At 38.1% G+C, this 25,725-nt stretch overlaps 1 protein-coding gene across 1 annotated transcript in view; it reads left to right on the top strand.

Moving 5' to 3' along the window:
• Positions 1–25,725, top strand: part of LOC114938133 (uncharacterized) — a 175,474-nt gene that overhangs the window by 144,983 nt on the left and 4,766 nt on the right. The window contains 6 exon segments of the mRNA XM_029311903.2: positions 8,893–11,644; positions 11,646–12,459; positions 15,635–15,760; positions 16,278–16,388; positions 17,086–17,272; positions 22,732–22,913. Of these exon segments, the coding sequence (XP_029167736.2) occupies positions 8,893–11,644; positions 11,646–12,459; positions 15,635–15,760; positions 16,278–16,388; positions 17,086–17,272; positions 22,732–22,913 (4,172 nt within the window).

Raw genomic sequence — 25,725 nt, 5'->3', positions numbered from 1 at the left:
ACAGTTGGTATAATTAAATTCTATGGACTTTTAGCTATGAGTTAAGATCCATCTGACGTAACACTCAGAAGTATATACGATCGATCAAATGTGTAATCCACAATGTCATAAATTGTGTTTACATTCTGCTTCAGCTTAGTCCTTCAACTCAAGTTGAAGATGTTTTGTTTGCTTGACGGCTTAGTTGTTAATTAAAATTAATTATATTACTCTGCATATTTACTTCGCATTATCTGAAGAGAGCAAAACTTTGCGAGAATCATGGCATTTAGGTACGTAATTTTTTTTCCCTCGATGACTGAATGAGCTTAAATTATAAACGCGTGTCAAACATTCCAAGAGAAAGCGGTCGATGATCATCATTGCATAATTACATTATTACACAATTATCGCGGAACTATACGTACATATGTTCAGTGACCGGAGTGTCCTCCGTGCTGTCGCGGATCGTCGACGGAAACGGATGTACGCTTCACGAAAGACGAACACGAGGCAAACGACTCGTATACAGTAACTATATGCAGCGCACGTATTTCTGTATTCTGCAGAAAACTCGCTGCGGAAAATACATTGAATCATCGCGTCTTGAATTCGCATTGTTGCATAAATGGACGTAAGTTTTCTCTCTTCTCACAATTTTCGCTTATTATTTTATTTTTGTTTCTATATACACATAATACATCGAAGCTATTGTTAAAATATAGCAAGATAATGTGAAGCATAAATTAACTTAGAAATATTCAAAACGTTTTAAGAAAATGAGTTATTTTTATTGCGTGAATTTTTTTAGTAATTAAGAAACTGAAATATTACACATGAAACATAATTATTCCAATTGATATAATCTTAATATATCGAAAAGGTTGAGAGATGCTGATCAACGAAAAAGAAATTATTATCGCAAACACGTATCTCTCTTACTAGGCTTCTTCGTAGAACAAGTAACACGGTCTGTCTTCTTATGGTCATCAGACAAGACCACGAAGAGAATTGACAGGCAGCTGCCTAGTACGTGTTTTTGCTATACGCAGATGGTAATTCTGCGCGATATCGCATAGTATTGGCTATCGATCAATGTAATCTATGAATCAGCCATTCTGAATCGTCGTTTCGGACGGTTCACGACCGATGCGGAGGTTATCGAACTCTGAAAAAAATATAGGAACGCGTAGAAATTATCTGCTTTTCTCTCATTCGTTAATTGATGCGTCAAAGAGTACCATTTCGACCCGGATACGACCGTTCATTAATTTCATCTCTTTTCATTTATTGCGCAATAATCCTTTGGGATCGCGTGATTATTCGATTCTAAAAAATGGCGTTGTGTCATTTAATTATCCGTATTCGATGAGATCAATATAATTACTGTGTGTTATTTGCAATAACGTCGACGATAAATCCACAGGAGATAATTATCGTTGTAATGACCAAACGACTCTGCGTCGGACAAACGTCACAGATTACACCGCGATCGTATTTCTCGTTCCCGATTTCCGTCTCGTTTAATTCGCACTGGTGAACGAGCGAGAGCGAATTTCGGATCGTAAACAAGCTGCGACATCCATTACGCGCGTTGTCGAGAGATTTAATGAACGGTTCATTATGTCGATCGAAACCGGCAATTTGTAATTATTATCGTTACAAGCATTGTCGCTAGCAGCAAGACAAATGTCCGGAGACAGATGATCGAGGACGGTCGATAAAATTATTTCGGTCTCGCATCGAAGGAGAGCGTATTGTAAAGCTCGCCGTGACTCTGTATATACGCCTTCGCGGATCGGAAAGACGACTCTCCTCCCTCCAGATGATATCTGACTAGCTTTAAATAATGGGACCTTGCTGCGTTCGAGTGAGTTCGACGTTCCACGTCGTGAACCCGTAATCAGTTATACTACATTCTCGGTTCGTGCGAGCAATACGTATAAGTATGTATATCCCGAAGAGAGATGAACGACTCCTCCTTATATCAAATAATGTATGCACAAACTCTGTAGCTAAGAAGATGGATAATTTTAAGTTTTTATATTCATATCGATTAAATCGAGAACCTTGTCATTTAATCTGACAAACAAAGTTATTAATTATTTTTAATTCATCTTGCATATGTATTCCTCATCTGCGCGACATATTTATAATACATATATTGCACGACACACTTGTAAAATATTTCAATATTGCATTTTTTTTATTTTATTGTCCGGGGCTAAAAATAAAGTGTATAACGGGCGCGCAATATTTTACGTCATCGCGAGAAGGTAAAACTCGTTAACGCTGCCAATTTGCGCCGCCCTCGTCCGTTCGAAGATAAATTTCAATTCGCGGGAGTGCATCAAGGCATCGGCGATTCATTGTGCGAACGAGAGAGGCGCATCCTGCCGAGCCGGTGACTAATTGTCGCCTCGTTCGCTATCGTCCTCATAACCCGTTGCGAGGGTGCAACGAGTCGCAATTTGCAGCTGCATGCGAAGCATGCAGGAAGACTCGCTCTCGGCCTCCGTGTAGATCATTGATCACGCCGGATTAAAGGGATTTGTCGTTGCGTGGTAGCGGAAGCGTAGGCGGAAAGCGATTCTTTTTGTCGAGTCGTGCCGACTGGATAAGAGAGAACACACACATATGTATATATAAATAATCGCGATCGGTTAACTTCCCGTTTCTTCTCCAGACGCGATCCGACCGGCCGTTTGCAGTTCGAGACGCTTTTTCCGGATTATTACCGTGAATTCATTAAACCCGCGGGTTTTGATTGCGTCAAATTGCCGGAACGACAGGCGATGCCATAAACCAGTTACGTAAGATGCACCAACTGTTTCGACCGTTTGCGATGAATGGCGTGAACAATATAGTAGTATGAACAATAACAGTGTCCGTTACTTCATGCATTCGACTCGAGAATTTTGTGTCAGATTTATTTTCTTGCTGAAACTTCCTCTATCATGAAGATATATGTACATATATATGTATATCTCCCTTTGTCAGATATTTGGTGAAATTTGACATATACGAAAGATAATGGTTTTTTTCTTTTTTACTCACATATATATTATAATTTAGTAAAATAATGATTAAATCGTTTAAAAATAAATTAAATAAAATTCTTCTAACATGAAATCAAACATAGTTTGTTATACAGGATGTCTCAGACTTGATGTCTCATACGTTAATGGGAGATTCTTGAGACGATTTGGAGATGATTATTCCTCAGCAAAAATGTTCAGGCATCAATAATTGTCGAGTTATAAGCGATTGAAAATAAGGGGTTTTGCACTAATTAACTAAACCATGTGGAAATATTAACAAAATCACATTTTTTATTAATTTCATGTAGAGATTACTTTAATAGAATTTTAATTTAAGACTTAGTTGCAAAGATACATAATTTCAAAAATTGGGAACATTAAAAAAATGATGACCTTTCTCGACATTTTTGCTAACGAAAAATCGTCTTCAAATAACCTTAGGAGTCTCCCATAAATGTATGGTACAGTAAGGATGAGACACCCTGTAGGTATGATAATTATATTTTTCTATAATAATATGGGAATATTTCTTGTAATAATGAGAAACTATATACATTGTGTATATTTTTTTATAATGAAATAGAAATCAAATATCGAAAAAAGTATTTCTTTGCAATGTAAGTTCGAGAAATCTTATTTTACGCAGACATAGACACATATTGTTTAGAGAATCTGCGGTTGTTTAAGATGGATCTTTATGAACTCTTCGACTTTCATTTCCGCTTTCATTCCGCTGCAGAGATTTTCCTGATTTGCAGATCGGGTAGCGTGCATACTGTTACGCTCGTTGCAGATTACTTTAGCACGATTAAGCTACTATTATGTGAGATACGCTTTTGTAACTGCCGTTCGCGTAACGCTTTTGCAAACATGTCGATGCCCTATATGCAGCGATGTGTCTTTCATAGCTTCCTACTATTGGATTTTTCAGTTTGACATATTTTAATCAGACTGTGTAATATAAAACGTATATAAAAATAGATTCTGTGTTTGTTCGATTTATAAAAATTTTATTACAAATTATTTACTGAGATAATAAAAAAATGAGAAATTATTTTAATTTAATTTATATTATTTAAATATCTTATATATAATTTAATCGTGAAATAATCGAAAGTTTTAACCGCATTATTATTTATTAGGGCAATCGATCGGTATACATTAAAGTACTACAGCCGATCGTGACTCTGTCCTTTCTCTTTTTATATAATCCAGAGATGAGACTAAATACTGCCTCAGGTGCAGAATAATATTGAGCCATTGCGCGAGTCCTCGTGACATCGAGATCATTGCCGGGGCCAAGGCTCCGTGAATAAAGCCGCAGATAATATTCACAGATATGAAGCAAGCCGGAGGGTTATCTTCGACACGAGGGACTAGCGCGACCCTAAAAATCCGATCAACAAAGCGACCCTCTCGAAACGGGACATATAAATTGCGACGGCTCAGAGAGAGCATTGGAGAATCGCGCTCCTCGAAGAAGAATAATACAACAGTAAGACAGATTGTTGCCGAGAGGTAGATGCAAGAAAGAGAAAATGTTAAATACTTTTCTAAAAAATTTTTTTTTTCAGATTTTTTTCAAGAAATATAATTGATTTAATGAAAATCTAATAACTTTATTTAGAGGCGAATTTGACGAAGTTGGGAATATTTTTAAAAGCGTAAATTGCATGAGTTTTACTAATTAATTGCAGATTAATTATTATATTAGATATCAAAGATTTAGAAAAAATTGTGTCTCAAAATTCAATAAAAATAATAAGTGTTTGAGAAAATGATCGAAGATGCGCGATTCTCATTCGTGTCTGAATAAGCACAGTTACATCGAATTGCAATACGCATGTGCATGAAAGTGTATGTAATAGTGACTACAGGCATGAAATATTTATCTACATGCGATTACGCTTAGCTAAACGGCATTATGTTTTGGATGCGATGCAATATTGTAAAGTATCTTAGAACTGCGCTTAGAACACATTTAATATTACATAATACAACGCCGGTAATAGAGACACGCATATTTGCCATACAGATTGTCATTATAAGCACTACATTAAACCACAAACTATCACTTTATTCCCTAACGTCTGCTAACAAGACTGAATCCGGAAATTTAGTTTCCGTCGCGGAATATCCTCATCTATAACTTTTGCGCGACGCGCTTATTAAGATCTGAATTGTCAGTTTTATTACGTGTAACGGGTAATTTTTGTCAATCAAGAGACGTAATAAGCGAGAAATAATAATAAACATTTGTAGCATGTATATTGGCTTTGCGAAGCGCTATTTTTTTAGAAATTTCGACCCAGAGGAATATTTCTCAACAAATATAATAAAATAATCTGCACATATATTACGATCTAGCTATAAAATATACCGTTCTAAGAAATAATATGAATATATACATGCGAGATAAAAAAGCCATCATTTTGTGGAAAATACGTCTATTATTTTATCGCTCTCGTAATCAGAAAGCTTTGGACACGAATATTAGCGCGAATAACGCACGATAACTTTATATACAGAATCGCACACGCAACACTCGGAATAAAAAGGCCATCGCGTCGGCGTGAGAGACATTACGTAGAGGCCATTAAATTCGCATCGTGACGACCGTAAAACGGGCGATAAAAGAAGGAAACAGCAGAAAAAAAAAAGAATCGAATTGTACCCCGAAAGTGGGACAGTGAAACGACCAGGCACGCGCGCGCGAGAGACCCGGATCCATCCGCGCGCATCTCGCGATCGAATCTGGACATGTGACACATCTCGGAGTCGTCTCACGCGTCCGCATTGTAGTTCACTCGGGCAGCCAGCCGGCCTCACGTCAAGACACCGAGCCGCGGAACAAGAGCAGAAACAGCACTGACCTTCCTTTCTCGTACACACGTGTCCACATAAAATATTACGACGCGGTCACGTTCGCGACGATAATCGCGGACTCGCGTTTCTCGTGTGTCGCGGCCGCGACTCTCTTGTCCGTCTTCCTCTCGCTTTTACAACGCACGTCGCCATTTTTGCGCTCGTCCAATTTAATTCCGAGACAATGTCAGGCGATCTCCTCCGGTGCGTCGTTCAATAATTTAAGTCGACGGACACGTAACGTGTAATTATGTTTTCTATTTGTTTGCCGGTTGAAAATTAAGGCCGAGGTTCGATTGATCTTTCGAATCATTATATACGAGATTTTCAGACTCACCAATAAGCAGCAGTAATAAGATATTTTTCTATTTTTTTTTTTTTTTTAATATCCTTCCCTTTTTGCGACATCTTAAAAAATTTCGCGCAAAGTTGGACGACAATTCCCGCGATTTCGACTAAGATTAGATTGAGGTAGACTGCATTATTCAGAACTCGGGTTGTCGGGACACTCGAGGAATATATTTATAAACGGGTTTCCACTTGCGGAGCGGGTTCTACGACGCGATTTACACATCCGGAATATTTGCCTCGTTCAAACGCATCTCTAAGATGTTGAATTGGTTTTGGAATCTGAGCAGCAGCTTGGATTGCCGTATATCGAGATACGCGAACGAATCTACGAGCGATAAGAACGTCTTTCGAGTGACGCTTGTTTATTAAAAAAAGTCTCATTAGTTTACAACATATGTAAAATATCCTCTTAAAAATTTTTCTATTTATATTATCCAGGACACAGTATATCCGAGTTTATATATTAAGCAGGAGCCCGTATAGTCGCAAATATTTGTAAATCCCCGTAGAAAACTTTATATTCGCAGAGCTCACCTTCCCATCAGCTTTAAGTTCATAATTTTGTGAAACCACACAAGACTTTTTTAACGTGGAATACATTCTCGCGCGTTAGGTGAGAAGCGTGTTTTTAGCCACGATTCTTCCCCTGGGCATCGTATATATCACGGTAATCCTTGAATTCATGAGACCTTCTCACGGGGTATTAGAATTATTCGGAAATTCGATCCCTTTAACGAGCTGCATCGACAGATGCAGCTGTTCGGAGGACTGTTACGTTGTTGTAAATTCAGCCTATCGTCTTCGATTTTTTTGCCGTTTCGTGAGTTGCTCGGTTTCTGATGTCGGGGTGGGTCCGGACGACGAGAGAATAAATTCGTGACGCCGCAGGATCCTCTTCTCGATCCTCGCGGAGGAGAGCTCTTAATGATCCTTCAGTGGAACATGCTTGTACGTAGAGATTATATAGCGCACGTTCTTCGGCAATTTGCAATACGAACGAATTTTTGAAGCGAAGCGAAACGAGCACTGCCCATTATCTGCACGATAGGCTTGTCGGCGGGTGTTATTGTACCATGAGAAAACTGCAAGGAGGAATGCTCGAGTATAAAGGAACGAGAGAAGCATTCGTTCCCGTTCAGAGCTGAGAAAGTCAGAATATTACTGACATATGTACAACAACTGTTTAATATACATGGAAACTTTTTATTTATTCCGTATTTTTTATTTATTTTTTTTCCTAAATCATTTTTTTTCCAAATAAAAAGTTTTAATATTGAAAATATATAACTATATAATAATTAATAATTTTTCAAAATATATAATAATAATTCTTTACAAATTATATAAAATATTTTAATATTAAAATTTAAATATATATATAACATTAGAGAAGAGTTTGAACGAAATGTCTAGGACTTAAAAAAATTTTTTCAATCATAAAATTTAATATTGAAAATAATTAATCATCTAATCTAACTAGAATTTAACTTATAGTTTGGATTGATACAATATTAACGGGATACTTGGATCTTTTTAAACAACTTGAATGACATGTCGCGAATTCCGTATTTTTTATTTATTTTTTTTCCTAAATCATTCTTTTCCAAATAAAAAGTTTTAATATTGAAAATATATAACTATATAATAATAAATAATTTTTTAAAATATATAATAATAATTCTTTACAAATTATATAAAATATTTTAATATTAAAATTTAAATATATATATAACATTAGAGAAGAGTTTGAACGAAATGTCTAGGACTTAAAAAAATTTTTTCAATCATAAAATTTAATATTGAAAATAATTAATCATCTAATCTAGAATTTAACTTATAGTTCGGATTGATACAATATTAACGGGATACTTGGATCTTTTCAAACAACTCGAATGACATGTCGCGTATTTGGATCGCATTTTTTTTTTACAATCGCGATGGTCGATTATCGGTGAGCAGACTCGCCGGACACGAGGAGCCCTAACGGTACCGAATCTCTCGTACCCCGAAACCCAGTCGGCCGTCCTCGGCGACCCTGAGAGATACCGTTACCTACTCGGAGAGCTTCTCTCCGCGAGAAGGAGTTTCTTTCGTTTCGCACGTCGCGCACGCCGCGAATATAATTGAGAACTTAATTACATTCGTCGTTGTGTCTAGCGGGTAGGCGTAGACGGTCGATGCTCTTCCGGTTTTCACCGAGGCGCACCTGGTGATTCTCATATTAATCCGTTCGCGGAAAAATCTCCTCTCCGTCGCGCTGGAACCGAAGCGGAACGAACAGGAACTATGATCGCCTCTGTTACGCACCGTGTTATTGTTCCACATGCGATCAATTAGCATTTAGAAACCGCGCGCGTTATTTACACTTCGTTAAGATGTATATTTCTTCAATGTGATAATACGTACCGTGGCGTAATAAAGGAGCATAATCATCGCGAGCAACGTACATAAAGATCAGCTTTATTTTTAGCCTCACATAGAATTCTTAATTCGATGCAATAAAAATCACTCTTACATCTCTTGCTAATTACTTTAATTTATAGTTAATTTATCAACCATTTTCATCTCTTTATTTGATAATTTTATATATTTGTATTATATTCAATTCTGGCAACTAGTAGTACTATTAGACATCCGATTGAATCTTTGTTCACAGACGCGTCGGCCGCAGATCATCGTCAAGGACGCGCATCCTTACACGCGGAGTTGTCGTCGAAAGCTAAACGTGAACAGGCGCTACGTAGCATCCTGGCTGCCAGGAGGCGACAGATCCTGAGTCAGCGCTCTCACGAGCCATCTCGGATTTTTGTAAATCGTACTCCGCGACCCGACACCACGTCGAAAGATCCTCCGGATATTTTCGAAACCCAGGAGACCAAGCACAGTGTTTACGTTACTAACGCGCAAACGGAAGCGTCGATGAACGAGGAGACTTCGCAATCGTCGAGGAAAAGCATCGAGAAAAAAATCGATCTCGATTCTACGGAACTAGAAATCGAGCAGCAGACGCCGAAGATGTCCAAGGACGAAGCTACGTCGACGTCGACGACCGAGGACGACGAGGGCGCTTCTTCAACCTCGTCTTCCGCCAATCAAAAATTGGGAGACGCGGATTCGCGCAAAAAGAACATCGTCTCGATGCCGGAGTCTCTGTACAAACATTTTCGACCGGTGGAGAGCAACATCCCGATGGAGGATATGTCGCAGTTCCTTTACTTTGGGCAGAAGCTCCAACCGGACGCGCAGAACGTCACCAGCAACAGCAACAACAACTCCGTCGAGATGACGTCGACGGTGCCAACCTCATCGCGTCGGAGATACGCCTCCAAGAGATTCAGCGCGACCCTAGCCGCGCCGATCGAGGAGATCATGAACGACGAGATGAATATCGCCTTGGAACGTCGGACGGTCGAGAAGAATCAGGTTTCACGGATCAAGAACACGTTCAGAAGCCCGGGTAGTGGACTCTACTACCGGAAGCCGAGACCCACGGCGGATGTCGTGTCCAACGTCATCTCGGGGAACGAGTCCAGCTCGGTAGCCGGACCGGATACGAGAACCGAGATGAACATGGTGGACGACAAGCTCCGTCGTGCCGATCCGTCCACCCGGAACTCGAGGGAGAGAGGAAATGACGCTACCCACGTGACCCAGGTAAGCACGACGACCCAGGTACCGCGTCAGCGCGACGACGACGACGAAACTGACGTCGCGGAGAGTGAAATCGACGTGAAACTGTCAAACGACACCGTCCCGAGTCTCGAGAAAATGACCAACGATTTTGCGAAGGACGACGACTCGAAGGGAGTCATCGCAGTGGAAGAGACTAAATCGGAGGACAAGCTGACGAACGTCGTCGAGAGAGTAGTAATCTCCACGTCGCCCAGAACGGAATCGTCGTCGCTGCGAATCGTGGTGCCGGACGGCGTCTCGAGTTTCGCGATGGAGAACGAGCGGGCTGAAGAAAATCCCGTTAAACAGCAACCGGTCTCCGCGAATCGACCGGTTGTTCGCGTGTCGATCGACGAAGACAATATCGCTCTGACGTCGACGGCATCGTCGACCTCTTCGACGACGGAGTCGTCCGCACCTGTCGTCGTCGTCGTGGACTCGAATAATCAGCAGCAGCCGGCGCAGCTGCAACACGTGTACGCTTACACGATAACGAACGTGACGCGATTGTTGCGCAACTACACCGGGCCCGGGTTAAACGGCGAGGAGAGGCGTGGTGGGGAGGAGGAAGAAGGTGGTGGTCGTCCTGCTGGTAGCGGTGCTGAGATAACGAGCGATGGACCGTCGCAGCAGCAGCAGTCCTCTCCTCTTCTGCTTCCTCGTGTCAGCGCTGCCAGTATAGAATCGGCGCGAACGCCGGCGGGACTCAGTACCGGCGCGACCGTCGAGCCAGCCGGATCGTCGTCCACTGTTGATAGCTTAGTGGGGGAACGAGCGAGGAAAGTCGTCGTCCCGCAGCAACGCGCGTCCAGTCAACGAGCGAACGACAGCGTTATCGTCTCCACGACCGCGAGACCCGCCAAGTCATCCGCCGAGGTCGGAAATAGGGGATCGGTCAGGTGGTACCAGCTCAAATCGCGCAGCAGCGAGCAAGAGGGTGCTAATGACCGGAGGTTCTTGAGGAAGAGCGCGAGCGCGGTGCTGAATCAGAGATCGACCATCAACGAGGAGCCTTCGTCCCTGGCGACGAGCAAGCGTCGCAGGATATCGGCTTCTCAGACCGGCCAGTCTTCCACGAGTAATGGTACCAGGTGGGCGAATTCCTCCAGTGATCGAGGGAAGATCGAGAGCGCCACGGTGGACGATCGTTCGCTGAACGAAACGATTGCGAGTCGCGGCGACGTCGAGGACGATGAGGTGCATCTGGCTTCTCCTCGGGAAATCGCGCGTGTCAGCAGCGAGGTGAACCAAGTGCCGAAGACGATCACCATGGGGAACTTGGACCGAAATTCCAGCGCGATCGACGAGACGATGAACGCGACCGATCCGTCAGTTGTCGTCGACGCGACGACCAAGTCCGATGTTCTCGAGGAGGATGTCGTTAGCGCGCCCAGCGTGAACGACGAGGACAGTACCGGGAGTGACGATTATCAGAGTGTCACCAAGTTGAACCAGAGCAATGACAGTGACGCGAATGTAACGACGGACAGTGTGGTCGCGACGACGGTGATGGTGACTGAGCGAATCGACGAGAAGATCTTGAAGACGACGACATCGGCGCCACCGGTTTTCCCGGTCACGCCGAGGATATTGACGGAAGAGGAGAAGACCACGATGGATCCGAAAGCTTCTGTAGAGGCCGGAACGAAGGCGCCGGAGGCGAGCTACTTGGACCCTTCGGAGATTCAAAAGAGGTATCGGGCTAAAGACGCGACGACGTCAACCACGACGACAGTTTCCGCCGATTCGGAACGACACTCTTCTTCCTGTGGACGATGCTTCCAGCAGAAAACCAGAGACTCTACCTACGTCGTCGACGCCCGCGGAGAACGGAAAACGCGTGTCAGGAGAGAGATCGCCGGAAGTCCGAGCGCGTAATCTGTCGGACAAATCGAAGGATAAGGACGACGTGCTGCCGATCATGCATCTGTACAACACGTCGGACATCTTCAACGGCAGCAGACCGGTTGACAGCTTCGTTCGCAGTACGGAACGAACGCGAGTGGATCCGCAGGACGAAAAGAGTCCTACGACGACGACGGAGAAGACGAGTCCGTCGACGACGACTGTCAGCAGCACGACGGAAATTAGTGCAAGTACGACGGTCACCGTTTCAGTTCCGAAGCCTAGAGAACCTACCGCGAGTACGACTTCGGCTTCGCGGAAAGATAAACACGAGGAGAATCGCGGCTCTCAGGACACGACAATCCCTTCAACGACGTCTAGAGCTTCTTCTTTCGCACCTCCGGTCAACAGGACGAGGTACAGACCCGCCTATCATCACTCGAGCCTGCCGGAGTACAACGCCACGACGTACCATCCCGCCTCCGAGTTCAACAGGACGTTCTTCGAAGTCGGCGGACCGATCTCGGTGAGTCCGCGGGAGCCGATGAACATCACCGAGGTGATATCGAAGAGGCACGACGGCAACGCGATCGCCACTCAGGAGACGGTCGCCGTGGTCAGCTACATCCTGGCCACCCTCGTCGTTTTTCCTATTGCCGTCGGTGTCGGGCTCATTCTCAGAAGACTGATACTTAGGAATCGTAAGGTGAGTGAGTTCGTAGTTTTTGAGGTCGTCTGAGCGCGAGGGATATATTATAGATTGGAAAGTCGGCGCAGATTGCCGATTCATGCCGCTGCCTCCCGATATCTCCGTCTTCCTTTTTGCCAATAAAGTAGTCGTGGACGCGATCTAATTTCGTTGTTAATCGAGATATTTCGAAAAGACGTGATTGGTAAGAATATATTAGATTTCAAACTCTCGAAGAACAAAAATTTTATGGGAAAATTTATCAGATACGATATTTTTGGATAGAAAAAGATTGAGAGGATAATAGTATGTAATTGTCAGATGTTCACAAACTTGTAGAAATTTTGCCCTTTTTGTATTATTAAAGATGTTAAAATTCTGATATTCATTTAAAAATCTCGATACTTTAGAGTTTCATATTTCGTATAATAATATATTCCATACATAAAAATAATAATTTCTTTCGAAATTAAAGAAAAGGAAAAAATACATTGACAATGAGACGATCTTATTAAAAATAAAAAAGTAAATTTTTCCTTTTACGAGATAAATATACAAGTTGGAAAAAAATCTTGAAACAACAACATGCAATATGCTATTACAAGAAATCTAATTTTCAAGAGATTTTTTATTCTCGAATAATCGAGTCTGAAAAAAACGGAGAAAAAAATGGAAAATAATGCGGCGCAATTCCGTTTTTAATTGTTTCACGCCAAGGTACAAGTTGTCATTTATATACAGTGGTGACACTTATGTACTATTACGCGATGGTCTGGATTATCATCGCATATTAGCGTGTATCATAGTCATTACCAGCGACGTTCGTTATCCCGCGTATAATTACGCTAAAGTTTAACGATCAACATCGTCATGGCTGAATCGCTGCCGTTACGTTCATTAGTCGTCATCAACTGATCCGGAATGCGCTCCGATTAATTTTGTAATTATTCGAGTCTCAAAAGGCCGCGCTATTTTAAATTAAAATCATAATAAAGAATCGCGATTAATAGATTTAATAAATAATAAAATAGAGATATACTTTCGAGATATATATATACTTTTAAATATTTATATAGGATTTATGTAGGTTTCTCGCAAATTCCACGACCGTGACTTCGCCCTGAATGAATATCAAATGCGGTCATCTAGTAATTCCTTCGCGAAGGCTAGCTCCACGATGATTCACAAAATGGTTAACGACCTCCCCTTTCCTCCCCATCGGCAATTACTACAAGTTCATTGTATGCAGAAATCTTGGCAGGATCCCTGTGATGTCTTCGAGCGAGGTATCGTCGGACGGAGCGTTATAGTAATGAGAAAATGAATGCGCGCCGCGTTGGATAATGTAAAAATTGTTCGGCTTCATTGTCTTCGATGATTCTTTTTGCGTGGAATTTTCCACGAGTAGCCGACAAGAAGATTACATCGAAGGTCGAAAATCTTGCGTATATCTCACGTCGCGTCTCGGAAAACGAGAAAATATCTGTGCCGCGTAATGTAATTACTATTGATTACGTTGATAATATATTTCCACGAATGAAGATGCTTTGTGAATTCATATACCTTAAAGCAATCCTATCTTTTCTTCATCGTACACTTTTTTACAAGAGTCATATGTATATTTCTACATATGTATATAACTGATTACTATATTCTTTAATTGTAGAAATTTTTTTCTTCAATGAATAGCATGTAATTACAAAATTTGTTAGTGTCAAAATTGACAGCGAAAAGGATGGAGCAAAGCACAAAATATCCGGAAATGACATAAGCGAAATGCTTTCACGTCCAAAATAATAAGCGAACATAAATTTGAATTTAATCCGACAGTCATGGAAATAAATCTGAATGCGATACAAAGATTCGTGGGCGAAAAAAAGGAGCGTGTAAACGAAAAAAGGGAAACGAGGAACGAGTACGAGGGTCAAATAAATAGGACCACTTTCTTGGGACTTTTCTGATGCTAAATTTCAACGTTTACTGTGTTTTTCGAAATTGAAAATTTGTTGTAGACAGACAAACCGATTCGCTTCCCTGACTATTCTTCTATCATTCTTTTTCCAAATGTCCTTCTTCGAAGCAACCTATACAAGATATAATACGCCGTACAAATGTAACGCGTAATAATAACGTGGAGTTTTATTTCGTTTCGCATTGAATGTCTTTTCGTGCGCGAGGTAATTTTGTTTCTCAGTAATAAATCAAGCTTATACAATTACACACACGCTACGCTTTCGATAATTCTCGAACGATGTCGACGAATAGCATCACAAAATCGATAATAATAATTTGGCAACATGCTCGGTTTCAATTAATTGCAACTTTAATTTCTAATCTGAACAAATCGATATTTATTTAACTATCAGAATAGATCTTTCAATTTAATATCAAAATTAAAGATACATAAATTCAAAATTTTCTGCATATTATGTATTCATTGTATATGAGATATTATTTTCATTAAATTAAAAAATTATTGAAAAAACGATGCAAGAACTATAATTTTATTATGATTTTATCAACTTTATTATTAAAACTATGACTAATGTCAACAAGTTTATTCTTTACGAACGTGAATCATTCTCATATCTATTCTGTAAATTAAAAGAAAAATTTAATCTAGACAAATATGCGTCAAAAATCAATGATAAATGATGCCATATAATACACGTAGAGTACTTTGCTATTTTTAGTTAGCAAATATATTAAAATCGTTATTCGAAGTTTATTCTGATTTTTCTGAAAGCTATAACAAATATTAGATAGGCGCGATTATTTTTGCACGTGGATGTCTCATTATCTAGTACTTTGTTATTTTTAGTTAGCAAATATTGTAAAATCATTGTGGTTAATTTGAAAGTTTGATAGTTTTCTGGAAAGCCACGACAAATATAAGATAGGCGCGGTTATTTTTGCGCGTGTATCTTATCATCGTCGTCGTAAGAAAAGTCAGCATCATATTTTCGTAGAGTCGTAATAGGTACATCTAATTTAATTGCGGTAATATTACTTGCTAAAATACGCTCGCGGACACCTTGATCTCTCTGGCCGATCTTCATTGCTATGCGACATTGCGTTTTCTAATTAAACGGGAGTGACGACCGATTCGAGGCGGCTCCGCTTTGCCTGCGTAATGCACGCACGCGCCTTGCATACGTTGCTGCATCGCACTGACGTTGATTTGCTTATGCAGGTGCTCGAAGAATCGGACACGTCATCGGAGATAAGCTGCAGGAAGGACGCTCTTAATCTCGAAAACGGCGACTTTAAGACTTCTATCGAGAAGGCGATCACGAAGCTACCGAGGATACAGCACTTGGTGAGAAATTCACGAACGCATATTTATTAGCGATAGCGATCACTTTATACAGCAGCCGGTCTGACGTCTTTAATTATCTGCGAAATCATTTCATTCATTCGAGAAATCGGCGTAAATCATTTTTTTTCACAGTTATTTTATTTACGTCATTTTTTATTTTTCATTTGCTTTTAATCTTTAATCTGAAGATTCGATCTAAATTTGTAATAATTTTTTAAGCTTTTTATCAAGTTATATCATTTTTTAATCGTTTAAGTATCATATTTGCATATTACATAATACGCTTATTTCATACGTGTTTCACATAAAGGAGAGTGCTTATGTGTCAGAAATATGTACGTCAATGGAAAATCCAGAGAGTTTTCTAATACAGAGAAGAAATTGTACGATAAGCGATAGGCGCGAGGCGTTATTTTCCAACGACGTGTCGCTCTCGTGCATATCAATTAACAGCTATTCTTGGACAATTTTGAGCTGCAATTTAATGCTCGTTTCACGCGCGATTCTCTCTGTGCAGTGTCACGAAGCTGAGAAATCGCCGCCTCCGCCGTCTCAGGAATCCAGATGGGAGTTTCCTAGAGATAAGCTTAGGTTACAGACAGTTCTCGGACAAGGAAACTTCGGTCAGGTGAGGAGAGAGAGATATTATTTTCTACGGCACATTCCGGTGTGAAAATAAACAATGAAAAAAAAAAAAAATGAAAAATAAGGCTGTAATTTGCGACTGTCGGATGGATTTTATGAAATATCTGAGGTAAATTCACGCGGTAACATAATCTTCGGGACAAGTTCAGCAGTTTCTTTCTTCGGCATTTATTATATCCAATGAAGCGATTTTATTCGTCCGTCTACTCGTAGAAATTCACATTTATTTATATAATAATAGCATTTGGCCTATGCGATTTTGCACTGTATTTGCGAGACTTGATAATAGACAATTGGCATAATGTAATAGTGTAATCGAATTGATTATGCAAAACTGATTGTGTGGGAAAACTCGGGAACATATAATTTATTGTGGTGGAATTTTTTCTTAATGAACCAATATAAATAGACAGATCGGTGATTGATACAATCGTTTCCCATCGTTATACATTTTCCAATGTAATATATCGCTAATAATATTGGGCTTAATGATAAATTATAGGCCTATACTATTTCAATCTCTGATATTATTTAGATAAATGTATTTGGAGTAAAATTATTTTGAATGAATAAAATGAAATTATCTTGAAATTAGATTGAAATTGTTTAAGGGAAACAAAACTTTTCTTATTTACAATTAGTAGTAAATCTATATGTGTGTGTGTGTATTGACATATTAGGTGTGGAAAGCCGAAGCCGATGACTTGACAGGTCATCAGGGCACGACTCGACTAGTGGCGGTGAAAACCATCAAGGAAGGCGCTTCCGATCGCGAAAAGGAAGACTTGGATCGAGAACTGGAAATTATGAAACAATTAGGTAGTCATCCGAATGTCGTAACACTTTTGGGCTGCTGCACCGAGGAAGGTGAGTTTAACGTACCAAACGCATTATTAATTTAAATATATCCGAGCTATCCTACACGTGTACATCGTATGTCTCTCCCACCCTCTGTTTTCAATGAAATTACTTCCACCTCGAGTCTTGCACATTGCGCATATGGTCGTACGGTATAATTAACCGAGAGGAGAGAGAGATACGTATATTTTTCATCTATGTACACCATATGGCATTATCGAACGTGTACAATTGACGTCGCGACACTAGTGTCTTGCAATTTCCCGCGGAAACGGATCCGTCTTTATTTCGATTTGCATCGGCGCTGCACCTGCAGCTGCACACGGTGAATCTTCCTCATTACCGTCACTTATCTTCGACCTTGCGTGTCGCACGCTCGAAGCCTTGGCAGCGTAAACTTTATAAAAACTGATGGCGATTTAACTGCCGGCACTTCTCTTCGACGCAGAATACACGAATCGTCGGTGTATGGTAATTAAGTAATCAAGCCTCCGAGAGACGAGAGAGAGAGAGAGAGAGAGGGATAGAGATAGAGTCGTGTTCGTATGCGAAATCTTTCAATCGAAACGCGAGGCGCGATGCATCGAGTTTATTATTGTCAGAGTCGTCCTTGCGCTATAATCGAATTTTTACGTGGACAAGTAGTAGATTAGCACGGTGATTCAGATTTTTCACACATTTCGGATATTAGTTAACGTCAATCGAAATGAAGCGACGGCTCTCGATCACGTTCTCGCTCGATATACGTGATTCGACACGGTGTAATATTTTATTACGTGTCTAAATTGCATAAACGTCACTTGAAAAAGTTTATTGCTTCTACGAATCGCATGTTTACGTTGAAAATCAATAATTCACGACAAAATGCTTCTCGTGCGTCTTATTGTTGAATAATTTATTTCTTTTAATTTAAATGGTTGCGCAAGAACGTAGTTTCGCGATAACAATTAAATGATCAGTATGTAAATGTTTATCTTTACCGTGATTGTTTTCGCTTAGACGACGAATTAGACAGTTCTTGCGAGAATTACGTGGGAATCGTTTTGTTTCGTACAGAAAAATTTATTCGTTTTATTGTAGCCTTGTTATCTGTGCCGTAATAGATAATTGCAGTTAATTTCCACAAGCATGACAGCTACAAATTAAACAATCGCGTAAACAATTTATATATCTTTATATCTTTCTTGCAATCCCGAATCTTCGACATTAATTCAAAATTGTCTGTCTCAAAATCTGATTTTATTCGTACAGGTGCAACAAGTGAATAAATAAACTAACATTTTTCAGTCGGAAATTAATTTTCCTGTAGATGATACGACATAGTTGGCTTTTGTTGCGCATCAGCTTATGTAAAAATATCGGTGATTGTATCAATTCGCATAAAAGTATGATTGACGGACGAGTCCTGTTTCATCGTACCGTGATTGATTAAAAAGTGCCGCACATATCTCGCTTTACAATATAGGATCGAGTAATCGAAGGTTCTTGGATGCCAGCGCGCCTTCATTATTGAAAGCGAGTGCGCAACGAATTGGCAAGTAATTTTCGTACGGGTAATTGCACCAGTAAAATTACTCTTTCAGTGATCACGAAAAAATTGCGAGAGAAAATTTATTACGTTTTTTTAGAACATTCAAGAATGTTATGAAAAAGCTGTATAGAATTTTACAGAAAATAAAATAATATATATTATTATTTTTAAAGAATGTTAAATATTTTATCCGATGTCATATTTAATTCCATATTTTTATTCATAAAAAATAATCATATTTTACAATATTCAGAAATTTAAATGCGAATAATATAAGATATAATTTTTTAAAATTTTGTAATAATTTTTCTCTATTATATATATTCTCTTTTCGTTTTCTAAATTTGAAAATCGGTGAATATAAAAAATACGTATATAAAAAATCGATCGATGAAATTGATTTGACACATTTCACGCGATTTTCTCGTGACGAACTTTACAGTAGAGATATTAAAAATTTGCACGGGCAATCTCGCATGTGAGATGGATCACACAAACGGGGTAGAGCTATTATATACCTTTCCTTTCACGCTGCTTGATATCGGCATTCTCATCTTTCGTATAAATTTCCATACGCATCCCAGCGACGCGCTTCTTCGCGGTATAATACGTTTATTAAGTCGGCATCCCCGCGAGACAATCTTTCCATTCGCGGATCAAAGGAGACAAAATCAAAAAAAGCGACCGACGATTGCGATCTAGACGCAATGATCGACTCTCATTTAAGCTCGGCATCTGATATTATCTTCCGTTTCGATTAACAGAGTAACATTACTCTATTATATCCTTTTATTACCGATGCTTTACTATTAGAATTAAAATATTTTAGTAAAGTACTATATATAAAAAAAAACTTTCTTAATGCTTTTTTTTATTTTTTTAATTATTTTGTTATACCTATAATTTATACGAACGAGAATTCCTACATTTTAATAGGAATTTTAGAATTCGTTAATAAAACGTGAAATATCGAGAGGGTCAAAACACTCAACGAAGCTAATCGGCGAACGTTGTTCCCCGAAAACGGTCGTTCGAGGGAAACTAGCGAGAAATAAACTCGAAAAAAAAAACAATTCGTGGACTGGCAATAATTCTCTGCAACGATAAAACGTTCGTGTTGTGGTGGAGCAGTAAAAGTAGAGAGATGATTGCGGCGACGAGATTTTTTCAGAGGTGTGTCTGCAACTTTCGAGCATCACCGACGCATCTCAGGGAGTTTTTGGGTCTTTTAAAGGGCCTTCTCTCCACGACTCCGTTTTCGCACAATAGAACGCGAAAAGTTCCTGGCTGCCCACACTCGCGAGACGGGTCCGCATAAAATTTACGACATTTAAATTTCGGCACCGTTATCGTTTGCGGCCACCTTCGAATTTCTTTCTCGTTCTTCCCGCGACGTTCGTCAAAGGAGAGCCAATCTTTTGACCATTTTACGACCGCCGTTTGGACGATAATAAAACTCACGTTGAACAGTCATTTCGGTTCACTAAGAGAATTATTAGCGGTTGAAGAATCGAGCAATCTGAGTTACAGATTCGACGAATTTTTACATCTCGGACCTATTGAAAAACAATCTTTTGTTTCGTACGAGAATATAAATATTTAATGAATAAATATTAAATTATACACATATCAAATATTTGCTGGTCAAATTGTGAGATTGCGTGGGTTTTCGTAAAAAAATTCTCTCAGTCTAATAAAAATGACTCACGTCTAATAAAAGTGATGGCTTTCTCTTATTTGGCTATCTTGTGTTTTCTCTTTGCCGTTTTTAATCAAGTTTTGGCTCATTTGTCTGTCTTCACAGACGCGGTAACTTATATAAGTATATGAAATAGGAGCGACATTAAGGAGCGGCATTCTTTAAAATCTTCTGCGAGTCCGAGAACGCGATGTTTTCTTTTCTTCTGGCATAAATTTTTCATGTAAAATTTGCATACGACGTTCATAAGATGAGAAAAAAATTCTAATCCAAAGGGACATCTTAATTCTCGTTCTTTGCGTCCTTTCAAGGCATCGATTAAATACTTATACCTTTACTCTCTTCTTGCCTTTAACGTTGCTTCGCACTTCATCTGCGTACTTGTACCATTACTATATGTGCGAAATATGATTTACATAAAAGCGAGAACGAGATTAACTCGCGTATATCGCCATCGTGCACTCGTATTGCTTTGCATTCGTCACGTCTATTGTATCACACGCGTGCCATATCGATCGACATAGGCGTGGATCTGTGATTTTTGCACGAAAAAGTTGCAGGATAGAACTAGCGCGAATTTAATGCGTGTATATACGCATACAATGAAGTCTCGATATGTTACACGTCGACGAAGAAGATGAGACTCGAGCCCTTTTCTTTAAAAAAATTATATTGTATTATATATAAGCAGATTATTTCTTAATTTTATTTTAATTGCAAATTTCATCAAGTAACATTTAAATATCATCGAGAATAATATTTTATTAAATAACGATAATTATATGTTAATCACAAGTAAAATTATAAATAAGTAACTTTATATAATTTGCTTTTTTAACAGTCATTTTGTATATAAAAAATGTTTTAAAATTTTTCCTTAAAGAAGAAATTAAGTAGTAGGTACCTTATGCAGGAGGATGTCAGACGCGAGTCGCAGCGATCTTCTTCGTCGGATATAATTAATAGTTATTGCATCAATATTTTCATATTAGTGAACATAGTATGACATGGCAATACGATACAGCTATTTCATTACAATATTATGAAATTAAATTGCTAATAAACGGTTAATAACGCACGACTTAATACGTGCGAAATAGACGCTATAAACGTTATGTCATGTTTAATTCACTCTGAAAAACGATATTAACGTTTGAGATTAATCCGAACACGAGAAGCGTGTACTACCTGGCGAGCAAGAATTATTAGAAGATGGCGATGTTGACCTAATATGAAAGTTGTGTGATGACGCGATGCGCCGACAAAAGTGGTTCCATAAGTTACAATCAAGTTGACATTACGCGAGCGAGGACTCTTTCAAGTAAATCACTTAAATTACTTCGAATGCCCTGGATATTTCTTTCTGCCCTCACCATACCATTTTTTTTAATTATGCACTTCTTGATTTACATTTGGTAAGCAATTTAATTTTTATAAAAAATTAAATAAATTCTATATAAATATAAATTCTATATTAAATAAATTCTATATAAACATTTAATTACACAATGATGCTTTTTGTATAAATTTTTAAATTTACTTCAGTAATATATATTGATCATTTAGGTAAAATTCCGAAATTTATACAAACAGCAGCATTGTGTAATTAAATAATATTTATATAGAATTTATTAATTTTTTTATAAAAATTAAATTGCTTACCAAATGCCATCGAATGTAAATCCAGAAGTACATAATTGAAAAAATTGTACAGTGAGAGAGAAGAGGGTAAGATTCAGTGTCTCATTAATGATAAAGAATTATACATATACGTTGCTGTAAAAGTTGTCACGTTCATAATTCAAACAGGTGATATAAATTATAAACATTATACGTTTATTAATATTTTTGAAAAATGTAATCTAGAGAGAAATTTCATGTTTTGTCGACGCACGATAATATTTTTCGTTTGCTGAAATGCAACAGAACGTGCTTTAAATGGTAAATTGTCATTCACAAACTGCAATTCATGTCCAAACACTTACTACAGAAAATCTTATATTAAGTACTATATATATACTCTCTGTTTTTAAAGCATTAGGTACTCGTTTACTCGCATTACTCATTTCAATTCCAGATGAATGAGATTTATTCTTTAGAAACGGGTTTTGTGACGTATATAAGATTTAGCCTTCGTTGATTGAGGGTTTACTTTATTCGAAACGCGATACGCTCTAATGAATACTGCTCCATGAATAAATATAAAGGATACAGCGCGTGATTTTTTTCTGATTACAGAGCCTCATTATCTCATACTGGAGTACGTCATGTACGGCAAGTTGCTCGCGTATTTGCGCGATCACCGTACAAGGCAGTACTTCTACAACTTCAGCGAAGACTCGGCAGCCTTGACATCCAGAGATCTCACGGTTTTTGGATATTGCGTGGCCAGAGGCATGGAATACCTCGCGTCGAAGAAGGTACAGAATATTTTTATACTATATATGTATGTACATTTGGGGTGGTTCCCATAAACATTAAAGTTCAACGAGATTTAACTGACTCTGCATGTTTCTCCAAAGATAAAATTATAAAGAAACAAGGAACCAATTAAATTTCAGTCGATCTTGACGCTATGGGAACTGCTGATGAATTTTACAGAACGTTTATACGTTATATTTACAAGAATAGAGATAAATTCTGATTTCACACATTTTTTTATGTGTTCACATGGAATAGATAATATCTTTCTGCTTTCTTTTCTGGTTTCTGGGTTCTCAACGCACAACACGCTGTTGAGAAAAAATGCGATTAAATACGAAAAGAAACGAGTTACAATAAATCTCGACACGACATTTAGTTTCGATAAAATAAATGGACCCTCGGTTGATGTTTTCAACATAGGCGTGTATTTCTCTTTTTGTGTATTTTTTACGTAAATTTTAAGTATATTTTACTTAAATTTAAAAATTATTTTTAATTGTATTTAAAAAATTTCATCATCACAATATAATTTTCTCACATTTCTCACATTTAGAATAAAATTTTAGTGTATCATAGAAACTTATTTACGCGCGATTCTACATTGAATTTCTTTGATTGTATTAAATTTCTTTGATTTAATTTTTTTGTTTTATAATTTATAAGTTATATTTAATTTTATTGATTAATTATATCTCTCTCGGAAAATTCATATATTTTTAAAGAAATTCTTTGTTGTTAAAAATGATATCTTACATGAGAATAACACATAAAATTTCCTATTTTATCACACGAATGAATGAATAACAAATCTTGATAATGTTACGTTGTTCCCTTCGATAATGCAAGATCATTAGGACATTGATTTGTAATATCATTAATTAACTCTTTATTGTGCACGAACGGACACGTTTATGTATGAGCTAAAAATCCGCAAGGTCTCGATATAATTATCTATCAAGAAGAAAAAATTTCTCTTTTACTATACAACAATAATAAATATTACATTCTAACATTCCTTGATAACTTTACGTCGACCCTCAACCATGCGAGATCATCAACATATAATGTCAACGTGCTAATTAATTTTTCTTTATTACGTACGGCTTATTTATGGATCGAAGAAGCTCTAAGTTTCTCGGTTCAATAATAATTAATTTTCATCCTGCCGCGAGCAGAAAAAGTTGTTTCAAGATCGACCACTTGACGATTGTTTGGTGATTCGATTCTCGCGATCCCTTTGCTTTCTTTCTTTTCGATGACATGTGTGCGCTTTGTTACATTTGGATTGGAACTGAAACTGTGTTAAATAAACAAGAAGAAAAGAACCGCGATAAATTTCGACGCGACACTTCGAGAATCGATGCGCAGCATTTAAAGTGTTTAAATTTTTAGATGGAGACCCTTCCTTCGTTAATCTTTACGCGATTACGGACCCGTAAAAGCGATATCGTGCGACCAATTAATTCTTTAGACATCACTTTGAACTCTCGCCGAGAAATAAGTTGGGATATATTTTTACGGATATATAAACTTACAAAAAGAATTTTATGAAGGTACTCGAGTTTTGATGCATTCGGAGAAATTTAGAAAAAAAAATGATAATTTTGATATCTTACAATTGAAACGAAAGAAATATCTTTAAAAAAATTTTAATAGATTTAATAATACCGTAATTATACTTATATCTTATTTATAACTTATTTGCGCATCATTAACTTCATCATTCATATTTATATTTTCATATATGTAATTCGAGATCTCTTCTAAGAATGCATCGTAATTTCTTAAACCACGAACGTTTATTGCTTACGAAATCGCTACACGTATCGTATACTCGTATACTTGGCAACTTTATGATCAATTATTAATAATCTCATCCGCATTTGTGATATATGGTGAATAATTTTTGCCTTGCGTTTTTAAAAGCTTAAATTAACAGAGTTGTTGTAGTTTCAGTTGTAAACGCGATCGTAAGATTAGACGTATGTAAGAGTGCACAATGTTAGAGCGTTTCAGCAACTCATTTCGGTGTGCAATCTTATTATTTCTTTCTTATTATCGCGGAAGAAATAATTTTACATGATGCATTTACGATGAATGATGGCATTTGCGATTTCGAGGAATTCGGTAGAACATATTTAGCATAATTTTTTTACCGCGAAGAGCAATTGGCTATTTTGCTTTAAAAGAAATTCCTCTTTATATAAAAATTGATAAAAATCGTAGCATAATTTTTTTTATTTACAACATCTTGTAATAAGAGAGTGGAAGTCTTTCAAGGATATCTAATTTTCTGTAGAAGGCCACGGAGAGCAACGACTGTTCGGCAAATAGCCCGCTAATGATGTTTAATCTCAAACATTTTCGCACAATCGTAAAACTTGCACCGTAGCGTTTGTTGAAGGATCGTCCCCGCTTGGAGATTTGTGTCACTAGGCAAAGATTGCGTTTTATCTCTCGTAAAGAACAAGTTTGGAAATATTTGTTTAGTTTCTTCAGTCCGACTCGAGAGCAATAAACAGCCCTCGAGGATGTTTTTTCAACAATCTAGTTTTTACACGATCTGTTTAATTCGAGAATTTAGACTGGGATATTAAATTGGAATTAAAATATTAAAATAAAATATATATATGGACAAAAATTTTGTATTATCTGTATGTCGAAAATATACATAATATTTAGACTGTAGAATATATTTGCATTTTTGTAATTTAAAAAAATAATCTTGTTTTTTTTCATATTTTCAATTTTTATGCACATGAGTTATTGACATTATATGTATTAATAAATTTTAATTTTTCTCCAGAT

This window comes from Nylanderia fulva, unplaced genomic scaffold, assembly GCF_048542155.1.
Source record: "Nylanderia fulva isolate GAGA-0341 unplaced genomic scaffold, ASM4854215v1 Scaffold17, whole genome shotgun sequence".
Lineage (NCBI taxonomy): Eukaryota > Metazoa > Arthropoda > Insecta > Hymenoptera > Formicidae > Nylanderia > Nylanderia fulva.
Note: the sequence above shows the minus strand (reverse complement) of the source record. Positions and strands in the feature narration are given on the sequence as shown.